We start from the raw sequence: 15,477 nt of genomic DNA on the forward strand, positions 1-15,477 counted from the left end.
GGTCCTGTATATCTCATAGTTCACCTGCCCACAGGTTGACCTATTACTGAATCAAGAACCGTATGATCGTCGACCTGTGTCACCTGAATTTAGCCTGAGTTCAGTTGTCGACAGAGACCTTTAATCTGACACGTTCCTACTGTTGCTGCTGTCGTTGTGTCTCCCGGTGTTGTTGTTGTTTCTATTGTAGTTGTTTCTTTGTTGCTCCTGTTGCACTTCTTTCTTCAGTTGCAGTTGCTGCTGTACCCTTCACTCTGTTGTTGCTGTTCATTGCTGTGTTAATGTGGTGTTGCTCTGGTGTTGCTGTTGTTGTTGTTGTGCCATTCCTGGTTGTGTCCCGTTGTCTCTGTTGCCATGGCATCTGGTCTCTGTCTAGTTTATGTTAGCCTCACATCTCATTTGTTCCACAGCAGTGGTTTGTTTTGAAGCGACATCAAAGCTACCAGCATGTTGCTGCTGTTGCTGCTGTTGCTGCTGGCGGGCAGCCATGACAGTCCTCATGCCTACGTGATGTTTCTGCAAGTCCTGACAGCGAGACGACGATGATGATGAAGAGATGATGAAGATGATGAAGAGATAAAGAAGAGAGACGCTGATGACAGACGGATGGAGAGACCAGATAGTGGACGAGCGCAGATTAAAAGGCAACAGGTACGACTGGTTTGATCCAAATAAACAACCACAGGTCAGATGATGTCTCCCAGCATGCAACAGGGCTGTGACACCTCAGCAACAAATCTGATTGGACATAACAAGGTAGTTATGAAGTGACAGGTGACTGGTTCAGTTTGAGCCATGACATGATGACATTGGCAACTCTACTGCAACTACTGCAGCTCTACTGCAATTATGCTGCAACTCTACTGTAACTCTACTGCAACTCTACTGCAACTCTACTGCAACTCTATTGTAATGCTACTGCAACTCTACTGTAACCACTGTAACTCTACTGCAACTCTACTTCAACTACTGCAACTCTACTGTAATTCTACTGCAACTACTGCAACTCTACTGCAACTCTATTGCAACTCTACTGTAACTCTATTGCAACTCTACTGCAACTACTATAACTCTACTGCAACTACTGCAACTCTACTGCAACTCTATTGCAACTCTTATGTAACTCTATTGCAACTCTACTGCAACTACTGTAACTCTACTGCAACTACTGAAACTCTACTGCAACTACTTCAACTCTACTGTAACTCTACTGCAACTACTGCAACTCTACTTTAACTCGACTGCAACTACTGCAGCTTGACTGTAACTCTACTACTGCAACTCTACCGTAACTACTGCAACTCTACCGCAACTACTGTAACTTTACTGCAACTACTGCAACTCTACTGCAACTACTGCAATTCTACTGTAACTCTACTACTGCAACTCTACTATAACTCTATTGCAACTACTGCAACTCTACTGTAACTCGACTGCAACTACTGCAGCTTGACTGTAACTCTACTACTGCAACTCTACTGTAACTATACTGCAATTATACTGTAACTACTGTAACTCTACTGCAACTCTACTGCACCTCTACTGTAACGCTACTGCAACTCTACTGTAACTACTGTAACTACTGCAACTACTGTAACTCCACAGCAACTATACTGCACCTCTACTGTAACTCTACTGCAACTACTGCAGCTCCACTGTAACTCTACTACTGTAACTCTACTGTAACTACTGCAACTCTACTGCAACTACTGTGACTCTACTGCAACTATACTGCAATTCTACTGTAACTACTGTAACTACTGCAACTCTACCGCAACTACTGTAACTCTACTGCAACTCTACTGCAACTACTGTAACTCTACTGCAATTATACTGCACCTCTACTGTAACTCTACTGCAACTCTACTGCAACTACACTGCAATTCTACTGTAACTACTGCAACTCTACTGCAACTATACTGCAATTCTACTGTAACTACTGTAACTCTACTGTAACTGCAGTATTGTTCCAGTTTTTTTTAAAGTAAAGTAAAGTAGTGGTAACCTATGTGTTGTTTTTTGATATGCACTGTAACAAAAGTTGAACACATAAACACCTGGACAGAAACTTTGTGGGATGCTCAGCTGATCCTGAACGCAGCAGCACCACTGTACAACCATAGTGGTTGAGGTCTGGTCTGAAGGTCCTGTTTGAACATGAACTACAGCACTTTAAAGAAACTCTCAGTGATTCTCCAGCCTCTAAACATCTTATCAACATCTGAGTCACAAAAATATCCTGATTTTCTGGGGAGCTGCTAAACTTTTCCTGCACACATCATCTGGCTGAGAGATGGTATCAGCCGTGATGCTCTGAGCTGAGCAGATAGAGATCAGACCGGCACTGTCATGCCTCTTTAAGAAGACAGTACATTTCTATGAGTCGTCCTGCTCTGATAAGACTTCTCACGGAACCAAAAACAGCAGGTATGAACACTGCAGGTAACACACACATTTACAAAATGCACACAACACAACACACAAACACACTCCAGTACTGGTAAACTCTCACATGACATCCTGTGTATTAGTGCAGTTCGATAGTTTTTATCTTGTCCTTCATCTTTGTTTCCAGAGTTTTGCTTTTTTGGCTTTGAAGCTGATATGATTTTCATTTCTTTCTACAGGAGCTATTTGTTTATAGGGGTCCCGCCGGCCCCTCCCCCTCCACCCTCCCCCTCCCTCCATCATCCCTCTTTGTGTCAGCAGACTAAAGGTTCGGTCACAGCACAGTTGAAAATGGTGGATTCAGTCGCAGGGTTGAAGAACAGATCATTCACCTCAAGTTGAACTTTGACCATTAACAGTCTCATGTCCACTGAACATGAGCCCTGTGTAACAGCTGTCATCAGCTGTGATCAGCTGTGATCACTTCCCATCTGCAGTGTATCATGATGTTTTACTGTGATACTGAAGGAAACTTAAAAACTGGAGGATTCTCTATGAAATTCTACAGACTCTGTTTCTCTTGAGCTTTATTCTAGAGGGACATCAGAGATGATGACATCAACAGGAAGCAATGTCACACTGAACATGATCAACATGTCCAGGTTCAGGTCTGACTGAGTCAGGACTTTGACACAATATGTGATGCAGACTGCATTGATTTGTTTGTGTCCGTTTCCCTGAATCTGTAGTTAGAATCCGCAGAACCACAGAACCACAGAACCACAGAGAATACATTTAGAGTCAAGATGTTCAGTCATTAGAAATAATTAAAGATTCATATTAAAGTAGCAGCTAAATTCAGTTCACTTTCATGAGAGTCAGCCTTTATTTTTGGTGACAGACTGAATCCTCCTGGTTTTCATTGGATTCAGGTCAGGAACGCACCTGTCCAGGTCGTCTTTCCTCCACCTTTTACACTAATGGAACCTCGTAGCAGCTCACTCCACCTCCAGCTTCCAGGGTCACTGTCCTGGTCTTGGTCCTGGTCAGGTCCACATTGAACCTGCTGGACCACCAATGTTCATCAGGCTCTTCTTCATGTTCTGTTTAATCTGCAAGTATGTGAGCAATGGTTTACTTCCTGGATGTACAGGTGGACCTCACACTGAAACAGTTTCCTGGTCTCACCTGGTCCACTGTCTGCTCCTCAGAACAAGGTCCTGTAGCCAGGGAACTGAGTGTGGCCTCATCTGTGTTGCCATGTTGCATTAGGTACCAGGTGATCACAGGTCAACAAGTGTTTGTGGCACTGAGGTTGTACTGTCATGTGATTTCAGTGATGGTTTTGTTGTTTCAGCAGATAATTTGTTTTATGAAGATGAATCTTTATTAATGAGTCAGACGAACAGAGTTCATTTTTCCTGCTTGTGTCTTTGACTCTTTCTTCAGCTGCTAAGTCTCAGTCCGTCTGTGTCTGTTGGAAATCACAACCATGTAGCATCAAATTGAAAACACCCATTAGTGCGGAGCCACATCAGAGCAGAGGAGATGGATGCTGGGGGGGGGCAGATATGTCATTGTTTGGACAGGTATCTAATGTCTGCAGATGGGACAACTTATTCAGCGGCAGAGGAGAAGAAGAGGTGGAGGGATGAGATGATTTGCGTGTGAAAAAGCAGTGATGGAGATCAGCAGAGAAGAAGGAGAGGAGGAGGAGGAGGGAGATCGGACGATAAGAAGACAGGATGAGGTGAAAGGATAGAATTACACAGCTCAGGATTATCTGCATTCGGCTCACCTGGTTCACAGGTGAGAGACAGGTGAGGCGTTGGCTGACGGGCTGAGAGCTGCTGCAGCTTCAAAACATCATTCACCTACAAGTCTGTTCTACAAAACCATCAGCCAGTCAGTGGAGAGCATTTCACATGAACTCACATTTACCTGGAAGTGAGTCACACAACATCACCTCATTGGCTGATCTCGTTCTCATGTTGACACTCACCAGGTTCTACCATCTGATGATGGACATTGACCAGGTTCTCACTTGTTTTTTTGGCCTCACCTGAAGTTGGAGACTCACCTGTTGCTCTGTCTTTACCTGGTCAGCTCTCACCTCCACCCTCTGATACTCTCACCTGTGCAGGTTGACATTCACCTGAACACTTACCTGTCGCTCTCACTTTTAACTGGTAGATGTAACCTGCCATTCTCACCTGTAGGTTGAAAGCTACATCCCTCTGGTGATGGTCACTCACTCTCACCTGATGCTCTCACCTGTGTGGAACAGTACCAGGGTTCACAGTTGAAATGTTCTCCAGGTTCCAGGTAGAACCACAGAGTGAGAACCCAGATCAGACTAGGTGGTTCTCAACAGAATTATCTACTGATGGACGCTAATGCAAACTCAAGGGAAGGTAACGAGTGAGGCAAGGAAGACAGCAACAAATGAGTGATTTTAATGGAAGGTAGTGAAAGAGAGGAGCAGGGGGGAGGAGGGGGGAGGCGGTTTGAGGGTTTTAAAGGTTCACAGTGAGGACAGCAGAGTGATTCCTGTCCTGACGCGTTCTTGTCAAAACAACATTTATTACTCATACAGACTGAAACCAGCCGACATCCAAACACCAGCTCTTTGATCCTTTGCTGCAGGTTCTCACTCTTAGGCTCCAGACCCCAGAGGGGACGCCAGTCCACCTGTAGACAGTCCTGACACCAAATGGAGCTGGTACTTGTGTGACAGACAAACTGCGCAGTACATGTGAAGTGCAGTGTGAAGTCAGGGACTGGAGGTTAGTCTGGAGCAGGACTGAGTGTCCAGGTCCTTACAGTTGACTGTATGTTCTGTACAGGTGAAGGTAACATCCAGTCCTCAGGTGTGTGAACCTGTTTCTACTAAAGTGTTTTCAGTGGAGGTGAACTCATCATCGACCTGCTGAAGAGAAACTGTAACAATCTGAATCTCAGGTCAGAGCTTCTCAAACATTTTATTTCATCCAGAAACAACGTTAAAGGACCCACAGACTTTTACAGACTTTTAATTCTGTGGGTTTTGACATTGTTTAAATGGTATTTCCTGTTTTTAATTAACAGGTTCTGGATCCTCCTTTGATGTACCAATACAACTGATTCATTCAGTCCATTTCAGCCCACTTCAGTCCAGGTTCAGTGTGGTTGGAGGTCTAACTGCTTCAATAAATAACCCAAACAACAGAAACATCATTTAATGAGTGATAGTTTTACAGAAACCGTTTTTTAAAATGAAGACCTGGTTCAAAATCCTGATCAGCTTCACACTTTAGTTGTTGAAGCTTTCAGCCACACCTTAGGGTCTTCCTCAGCAGATGGAGTTATTTAGTTGAAGTGGTACATGAAATTGTTGGGGACCCCGACAGGAAGTGGCACATCACTTAGCTCCACTCACTGAGAAAGGCCACAAAATGTGACTGAAAGCCACAGAAACAGTAAGTTGAGTTTATGAGAACTCCTGCTGGCCGCTCTTGTCCTGAACGGGGCGCTACAGGGAGGCGATGGAAAAGGGTCTGTGTTGATTGACAATTCAGTCCTGACGGCAGTGGTTATAGAGACAGTATCTTCAGCAGTATCAGTAGTCGTGGTAACAGTCATTGTGGTAACAGTCATTGTGGTAACAGTCGTTGTGGTAACAGTCGTTGTTGTAACGTGGTGGAGGTAGCGCTGCATCAGTAGTCGTCATAGCGGTACGTGTTAGGGTAGGTGTAGCGGTAGTCGTAGCCATCAGCCCGCTCTGTTTTGGTCTGCAGAGCTTCAGGCTGAAACGACAGAGACTTGATGACTCCACCCGACTCCTCGGACACCTTCACCTCCGTGGAGTACGAGGAGGAGGAGGTGTCGTCCAGCAGGGAGGAGCAGCCGGGGAGGCCCGGGGGTTTGGGGGGAACGCACGGCTGGTAGGACGGGAGGCCGGCTGGAGGTTTTGGACATGACTGATAAGGCGGGAGAGCTGCAGGAGGCTTGGGACAGGGCTGGTAGGAGACCTGAGGAGAATCAGGATTCCAGTTAATGTGAGGTTTAATCCCTGACAGCAGCAGACCCACCCCAGGTCTTCAGCCAATGAGAAGAGAGGGAGGTCTCCAGGTGTCAGATGTATCATCACACCTCACTTCTAAAGGAAGTGGTACACCTGAGGTTCTGGACTAAGTGTTCCTGACTCCTGGGACAATTAAATACATAAAGCACCTAAATTTGGTGGATCCTACAAGATTGTACCCACCTGACTCACTGGGACCCTAAACTGCCTCCTCTAAAGATGTGACCCATGTCTGGGGAGCCTACTGTCTTCTCATTGCCTCACAGGACCTGGGTTTCAGTTCTACCCCCTTACTAAACCCAACTCACCTTGGTTGTTGTGGTGATGATGGTCTGCAGGGCTGCGGGGGACCCCGGGGTGTTGCCAGGGTAACGGCACGGGTACTCGGCACTATAGTAATGGTGGTTGTCGCCATAGGGGGCGGAGCTCTTCAGCAGCTCCTTCCAGCCTGGAGGAGGTTTCGTCGGGGGGTCAAAGGAGGACGTGGAGGACAGAGGAGCCGACGACGAAGATGAGGACGAGGAGGAACCCAAGACAGGAGCCACCCTAAACACAAACCAGAATCTGATTTAGGTCTGTTTAGACTGTCAATATGTGCTTTACACTACACCCAGAATCTGGTTTATACCTCTTCAGACTGTTACAATCTCATTAAACTGTTTAGATCAGGATTCAGTTTAAACATTTTTCATAAATCCAGGAATGTGGTCTGGTTTACACCAGTTTGTCAGGTTCTGGTTTAAGAACTGGTTTAGACCTTTTTTCACCACCAGCATCTGGATTGTATGTGAGGCTGACCTGGGGTCACAGAGGTCAGAGGTCACAGGATACGAAGGTGAGGTCAGGTATCCTTGAAACTCATAGCTGGGCCGTCCCATGTAAAGCCTGGGATTGGCTGGTTTCTGCAGTGTGGGCGGGGTCTCTCCCAGTGCATTGTGGGGGTTGTAGTAGGGCTCTGGGCTCTGGAATGCTGGGTAATGTTGCGGGAAGTTTGGTTCGATGAAGGAGATTCTGTCTGCTGGTTCGACGCAGGAGAGGAGGGTGGGACCCAGAGCCTGAAGCAGTCAACAAATAAAAAGTAAACAACAAACAAACAACACTAACATCAACAAACAGCTGTTGTTGTTTGTTGTTGTTGTTGACCTGTGTTTCGATCAGTCGTCTTTTAGGTGTGAACGGAGGGGAACTGACTCGTCTCTTCACTGAACTTCTTCTGGCTTCAGTCTCAGACTTGGACTCTGGTCTGGGATGATCATGGACCCCTTTAGCCTGGAGGACCACAAAAAAACAATGACTATAACAACAACAATAAACAAGATCAATAACAGAGGACACAGCAACCAGGTCTGGGTTTTGGATGTGTTTGGACCATCAGGACTTTGTTCTAATTTAGTCCTGTTTAAACTATCTGGACCTGGTTCAAACCTGTTCAGACCAGTATCTGTTCTCAATCCTTACTCGTTCATACTGCCACAGCCTGTTGGACTCATGTCCAGGACCTTGTTTAGACCTGTTTACACTGTCAGGACCTGGTTCTGTTTAGACATCTGGGTTTTGGTTTACTTGTTTTTAGAGTGCCAGTTAGCATGTTAAGCATGTTAGCTCACCTGGAAGAAGATGGCCTTTCCATCAACTCTCCAGAAGTTGGTGACGGGGTAACCACTGTGACCGCGACACGGCAGCAACTCCAGACCGGCGTTACAGCTCGGACACAGTTTCTCTGAAACACAGAGTCCATTCTGGTGAGCATCAGCACAGGTGGAGGGTCAACAGGTTCTGGTTTGGGGTTTTCTTACTCTGCTGTTTCTGTCGGGCCTTGTCGCAGATGGCGGGGCGCAGCTGTAGTCTGGATCCATCCGGCAACGTGCAGCCTCGTGAGCAGACTACTACCCCCAGACAGGACTTCTTCAGGATCTGACAGTTGTGGTTGTTGGTGTTTCTCATCGCCCAGCCAGACAGGTGGCGCTGAGCATTTTTATCCTCAGCTGGAAAACAAAGACAAGGACTTAGCTGTAACCGTTAGCTTTAACTGTTAGCTGTAGCAGTTAGCTGTAACAGTTAGCTGGTTTAACCTTGATGAACTGAATCTACATCACTACTTTTTAATTTTACAGATTTAATTTTAACAAATATTTCTCACCGCTGTAGATGTAGCGGACATAACCATCTGTCCACTCCTGGAACAGGTCAAACTGCTTCGTGTCCTGCAGACAGACAGGTGAAGACAGACAGATGAATGGACAGATAGACAGAGAGGTAAACAGACAGACAGGTGAACAGATAGACTGACAGATAGACAGGTATACAGACAGATAGACAGACAGGTATACAGACAGACAGGTGAACAGATAGACAAGACAGACAGATAGACAGACGGGTAAACAGACAGGTGAACAGACAGATAGACAGACAGACAGATGGACAGACAGGTAAACAAACAGACAGGTTAACAGACAGACAGGTGAACAGGTGTGCTTTTTGTTTTTTGTTTGTTGTTTTCCTTTGATGTTAATGACACATTTGTTGTTGTTTGTTTGTATTATGATGTAATGTTTACTTGTGTGGACCTCAGGAAGATTCGTTTCTACGTTGGCTAATGAGGATCCACATGAATGAACTAATGAATGAATAAACAAACAAACAAAAACAAACAAATAAATAAATAAATAACTTCCTGGCTGGTTCTCGGTCTGTTTGATCACGTTCTGATCTGTTGAAGAATCAACAGCAGCTCAGTGAGAAGCTGGAAACAATCTGAACCAAGAGGGCTAGCTTAGCTTAACTTAGTTTGTCTTATTCTTCTTATTTTATCTTATTTTAGCTTATCTTAGTTTAGCTGCTTGGTAGTTATTGAAACTAATCTGAAGTCTTAACTCGAACCCCAACACAACCTGATCACATCCACTCAATCTAAACCTGGGTCACAGTTTCAGGTCCCCCACCCTGTGGTCCTGCTCTTGTAGACTCTGTGTCAAATTCTGGTTTTGGTTTATTTTGGTCCATATTAATATTTATACACAGTATCTACACAGAACTGAAAAACGACTGCATTGGCTGAAAAGTTGCTTTAGTTTTTAAGGGCTGTTTTATTTAATTACTTTCATTTTTAAGACAGAAAACCTCAGTCTCATCTCAGGAGAACTGTCAGACTGCATCATCATCAACACGTCTGACATTTTCTTTTCTGATGGATTGTTCAGTGAATAAATAATGTATGGTTGCGAGCAGCAGTTTGAACATGTTCAGTTTTCTGTCGTAGAAAACAACATTTCCTTGTCATATTGTTTTAAAAGTAGATTTTCATTAAAGTAATTATCATATATGTTTCTATACAAAAAGTTCTTCTGCTGAGAGATGGTTTATATATTTTTATATATTTGAACATATTCTTCCCCGCTTTTTATAACCTAGAACAACATATAATATTAATACTTTGCCATCATATACATATACATATATATATACATTTGTATATAATATATATATATATATATATATATATATATATATATATAAGAATCAAGCTATCAGCAGAATATTAAATATGTTCTATCAGCAGCATCTCCACCAACTACAACAGTGAGACACTGTTTAAATACCTCCAAACCACCAGAAGAGAATGACTGATGTAGCAAAAGTACTTTCCTGTTAATACTTTAAGCACATTTATGCTTATAAATACTCGTCCTAAAGTATTAGCAGCTAAATGTACTTGAAGTACTCACAGTAAAAGTATTCCTCTTATTCTGTATTAAAGGATCTTATTTTATTAGTTAATCATTTGTTTTGTTTACTTGATAAATAATAACAAGTAAATCAATCTGTGGCTTGGTACCTGGCGACAATCCGACTGATGCGGAAATAGGGTCATCTGTCACACAAACTACTCAAGAGCCACTTACCCTCTTTTGTTTCCAGGGCTTTTTATGCTTTACACTGACAGTCTACTCGAGTTCAACTGTTTTCTCTGAACAGGTCAGGACTGGTTTTTTATCATTCAGCATACTACTAATATCATTATTGATTATTGATGATCAGTATATTGTCTCACCTCTCAACTTGAGTTATCTTATTTATTTAATTTTTATGACCTTTAATAACCTCTTTGACTAAACGCTGCCAATTTGATGTTTCTCTAGTTTTATGTAAAGGTCATTTACTGAATCTTAAAAACACTGAGGTCATGAGTCCAGCAGAACCTGAAGAATTATTGATTATAGTCTCCAACCAAACTGTGTACAGTTTCTGGGTATTTAAGAAAAATACCTGAATGTCTGAATAAGTCGTATGAATAATGAGTATGCCTGTCAGTGAATGTGAACTCCCCATGTCCCAAAGGACAACCAAACTCTGTCAAAGAAAATCAAAGAATTTCTCTTGTCAATATTTTATATTTTGTTTCCATACATTATATATTACATATACTATATATATTATTGGTGGTAAAACTGTGTGAGCTGTTGATGAGTGTGAGAGCTGATATGGATGAGACGTGTGACCTGAAAAACTCTCAATTTCATGTTTTGGTTTCACTGAGAACAAAAATATAAAAACCAGTTTTTACTGTTTGAGCAACAACAGAGTGAAGAGCTGAGTCAGCCGAGTCTTACAACACACACACACACACACACACACACACACACACACAACCTTCAAATAACCTCAGAAACCTTCCAACTGATGACAGAGTCTTCAGTATTTATTACTGAGATTAATTTCATAATCATTTCATTTTCTGATTGAATTCTTTTTTTTTAAACTGCTGAACACTTTCATTGTCTTCTTAAAATGTTCATTCATTTCAATGTAATTTACAAACTGATTTCATTGATTTCCTTTGAGGAATCATCAGTTACTGTCGACATTTTACTGTTTAAATGTTGTTGTTTTTTTAAATAAATCAAAATGTAAAGCTGCAATCTTCATCCTCTGATGTCAGCAGAGTAAAACATGAAACAACGTTCAACAACGTTAACGTTCTTCTAATTATTCCAGATTAGAATCCTATAATGTCATTTATAACCATCTGCACTACAATATTTCTGTTCCACTCCGATTTTAGGACTACTGCGCTTCAGATTTTTGATACACAAAAATATTCAGAGAAATAGAAAATACGATATTATATTATACATTATATTATATTATATACGTATATTCATGTTCTTAATTCCTCTGAAAGCTGTAGATAGTTTGGTTGGAGGATCTTATCCTTCATTTCTTTTCTCTCACACCATGAAGACAAGTTTGTTTTATTTTTTAAAAAGTAGTAAAAACTAAATCAATTCAAATAAAAGGGATTTATTATCTTTATACATTTACACACCAGACTACAAACAACCGTAAGACCATGGTGTCGGGAAATAAGAAAATATTTACAGGTAAAATATCTGAATGGTTCAATTAATAAATAAAATGTGTGATTTTATAATTTACTCTTTGAAGTTGTACAGGATCAGTAAAAATCCTCATCGAGAACATTTTACAATTTTTTTGTTTTGAGCAAAAAAGAAAGAAAAAGAAAGAAAGAAAGAAAGAAAGAAAGAAAGAAAGAAAGAAAGAAAGAAAGAAAGAAAAATAAAAAGAATTTGGTATTTAAAAGAATGAAACAGTTTGAAGGAAATATGATGACCGACTTAAATAAGAAGTGAAATGTAACATTTTAGTTCAAACATAAACAGAGTTTGGTTGGAGGCAGTCTGATCTCATCTCTGCTTCTGCTGGACTCATCTGCTAAAATGATATTTTTATCAACATAACAGACATGTTCAGTGAAGGAAATGTTGATAACTGATCAATAATCAAAGATAAACACTGAGCATGTTTGTTGAGTGGACGGACATTACCCTCCATAGTATTTCAATGTGTTCAGATGTTTTAAAGCTTCACTGTGGGATATTACATCTGTTTTATTTTATTTTCATTTTTCTGTTGGTGACTGTAGCAAGTTACAATATTCACTTATTTCAGGTGTTTAAATCCTTGTTCAACAGAAACATGTTCAGTGTTGAATCACGTTTGATTATTGATCAGTTATCAGCATGTTGTCACTTTGGAGATGTTCATTAAACCTGTTCTCATTTTTTTGATAAAAAAAGATTTTCTAGATTGTTTTTTTCAGGATTTTAGAAACATTCAGAACTCCACCTTCCTCCATCCTCCACTCAGGAGTTTAGTCTCATACCAAATTGTGCGTTTTTTATTTATTTATTGACCATTTAATAAAATCTTCATGTTTTATTTATTTGTTTATGTTATACTTTCTCTATAGTTTATCACTCTATGTCATGATCTAAACATTTACCTTCAGGTGTGTAAATGTTTTCTTAAAACTTATCTTATTCTAATTTATTTCACTTTTGCCTTAAATCATTCAAAACTAAAATATGTCTAAAATATTATGATCAGCTAGTAGCTCTATATCCTCCAACCAAACTCTCTACATTTTTTGACTATTTAAGAAAACCATGTAATGTTCATTTATTCATGTTATCTGGAAACAGTTTCTGTTCAGACCTACATTTCTTTTAAAGCTTCTCCACGCTGTTAATTTCATTGGTCGTTTGGAAGAAATTATGTGATTCAATCTCCAACCAAACTCAGTACAATTATTCAAGAAAACGATTTAATTGAACTGATCTTTTTAAATGTTGTTTTGAAGGTGTTGATTGCAGCCTCCAACAAAACTCAGTGCAGTTTTCCTTCTATTTAAACAAGTCCGACATGTTGAATTATTCCTTGATTATTCATGATTGTGGTTTTAAAGCTTCACTATCAGACTTTAATAAAAATGTTTATTTTGTTACTTTAATAAAATGCTTATTTCATGTTTGATGTTTTTATGAGAAGAATTTAAACCTGAAGTCAGTTTGATCAGAAACGAATCTGCACGGACTCGTTTCTGTTTGAGCTCAAACGTCTTTCAGTTAAAGTCCAGGTGTAGATCAGTAGATTCTCCGTGTCTCTGATTGTCTGTATCGATCAGTTATCGATCAGTTATCGATCAGTTATCGATCCGTTTATGGTTACCTGCGGCAATTTGGGGTCGTTGATGTCCCACGTTAACTTCATTCCGACCGAACACACACAGTCTGCTTCTTCCCGCTCGTCCGCCCGGGACATCCTCCTGGTCCTGGTCCTGGTCCTTCTTAGTCCACTTACTGGTTCTGATCCGGATCCCGTTTAACCTCCAGATTTCGCTCAGACAGTAAAATATTAGAGAGTAAGTAGAAACTGGATCAGACCTGAACCGGGAGTCCTCAAAATAACGTCTAATAATAAAAAGATGAAGTTTTAATCTGAAATGTGTCGAACCGGAAGCTGCTCAGAGTTTTATTTTTTATTTTTTAAATAAAATGTTAAAATCCCCGCGAGACTCCTCCTGCCCAGACAACGCGTGCAGCTCCGGTGAGTCTCAGGTAGAAGTGAATGAACAGGTGAGACAGTCACGAGCCTCCGAAGAGGAGGAGGAGGAGGAGGGAAGGGGGCAGAGGGAAGGAAGGAAGGAAGGAAGGAAGGAAGGAAGGAAGGAAGGAAGGAAGGAAGGAAGGAAGGAACAATGATAATATTGATTATTTATTAATTTGATGAATCAACTCAAACTGTTGAGAGTTTGAAGTTACGAGTTTTCTGTCACGTTTAGATTGTAGCTTGTTTGTATTAGTTGTGTATTAGTGTGTATTAGTGCATTAGTTGTGTATTATTTGTGTATTAGTTGTGTATTAGTCGTGTATTATTGTGTATTAGTTGTGTATTTGTTGTATATTTGTTGTGTATTACTGTGTATTAGTTGTGTATCTGTTGTGTATTATTGTGTATTAGTTGTGTATCTGTTGTGTATTAGTGTGTTTCTGATGTCCCTGGAGTTTCTTCATGTTTTCAGTGTTTCAGGTTTTAAAGCTGTTGATTCAAGAAATCTGTGTGTGTGTGTGTGTGTGTGTGTGTGTGTGTGTGTGTGTGTGTGTGTGTGTGTGTGTGTGTGTGTGTGTGTGTGTGTGTGTTGTGTAAACATTTCAGTGTTTCTCCCAAAACAAACAAACTCATTTGTCATCAATTAGAGGACGAAAAGAGGATTGCAGCTTCTACTTGACGTCTGTTCTGAATATTTAAAGAACTGATGAACCTTCACCTTTACCTAACAACAGTTTGATCATCAGGTGAAAATAATTAAAACAGTCACCACAGTCATTGTCACACACGCTGACAGGTGTGTGATGACAGGTGTGTGTGTCAGGTTCAGGTTCATACATAAAATGGCAGAAATAAATTTCCTGCTGTTTGAAGAAGTTAAAATAACGCTGATATCTTTCCGCCGCGGTAGGGACTATATTCTCTTTCCGCTGCTGCAGCGCTGCATCGACACTCTGATGAGTTAATTGGCGGCAGCTGTGCGCGTTCCCGACACACCTACAGCAGAAGAGAGGAGACACGATGGTAAACAAAGCGGATTGTTTTCGTGTTTTCAGTTAAACTCCGTTTGTCCGGATCGCACGAGACGTTCACTGGTTTATATCCTGTTCGTTAAATCGACTTTTTTTTACCAGAAAACAACAAACAAACTTTTTCTGCTGAATTCTTTCTCCGGGAAACAACGTGAGTGGATGAAATGTGACGCCAGTTCACGTCATTTAAAGATGTTTGTTTGTGTTTAAGCGTCAGACTGAGACGATGTTCATGTTTCAGTTCAGAGAAGTAAACCTGTGTAAATCAGCGGCTGTAGGTGTTTCTGTTATTTTGTCCACCCCCCTCTGTCGCTGAGTGCGGGCTGCTGCGCCCCCTGCTGTCCGTCATAATTAACAAGAGATTTATTTTTTTTCCTTTTTTTTTTTTAAATAAACAAAAACAACAAAAATGGGAAAAAAATAGTTGTTGTTTCTCTGAGCAAAGAAAATAAAAGAGCAGGAAGTTTCTTTATCGACAATGTCAAATTAATTCATCAAAAACAATCCTAGTCTTTAATCGCAGCGAGGTGAAATGACACACAAATCAAATTATTGATCAGGTGTGTGCGCGCGGTATGTGTCACA

The 15,477-nt window shown here is 41.1% G+C and overlaps 1 protein-coding gene across 2 annotated transcripts; it reads right to left on the reverse strand.

The window, feature by feature from the left end:
* Window positions 1-5,028: 5,028 nt before the first annotated feature.
* gcm2 (glial cells missing homolog 2) lies at window positions 5,029-13,852 on the reverse strand. 2 transcript variants are annotated; one of them, XM_022765761.1, is made up of 8 exons: window positions 13,481-13,852; window positions 8,592-8,655; window positions 8,248-8,436; window positions 8,059-8,171; window positions 7,643-7,720; window positions 7,250-7,506; window positions 6,760-6,997; window positions 5,029-6,398 (listed from the first exon to the last, which is right to left on the reverse strand). In XM_022765761.1, the coding sequence occupies exons 1-8, from the start codon at window positions 13,571-13,573 to the stop codon at window positions 6,084-6,086; spliced, it is 1,347 nt and encodes a 448-aa protein (XP_022621482.1). In that variant the 5' UTR covers window positions 13,574-13,852; the 3' UTR covers window positions 5,029-6,083. The 2 variants fall into 2 exon arrangements, with proteins under 2 accessions (XP_022621482.1, XP_022621481.1); XM_022765760.1 differs by having other exon boundaries at window positions 7,595-7,720.
* Window positions 13,853-15,477: the final 1,625 nt, after the last annotated feature.

The sequence above is a fragment of the Seriola dumerili genome, unplaced genomic scaffold (genome assembly GCF_002260705.1).
Source record: "Seriola dumerili isolate Sdu_G_001 unplaced genomic scaffold, Sdu_1.0 BDQW01000741.1, whole genome shotgun sequence".
NCBI lineage: Eukaryota > Metazoa > Chordata > Actinopteri > Carangiformes > Carangidae > Seriola > Seriola dumerili.

Coding starts and splice junctions, on each gene's coding strand:
- gcm2 (XM_022765760.1), bottom strand. CDS start 13,573: ATGTCCCGGGCGGACGAGCGGGAAGAAGCAGACTGTGTGTGTTCGGTC. Junction 8,172..8,247: donor GGCCCGACAGAAACAGCAGA/GTAAGAAAACCC, acceptor TCTGTGTTTCAG/AGAAACTGTGTCCGAGCTGT. Junction 6,998..7,249: donor TCTGACCTCTGTGACCCCAG/GTCAGCCTCACA, acceptor GTTTGTGTTTAG/GGTGGCTCCTGTCTTGGGTT.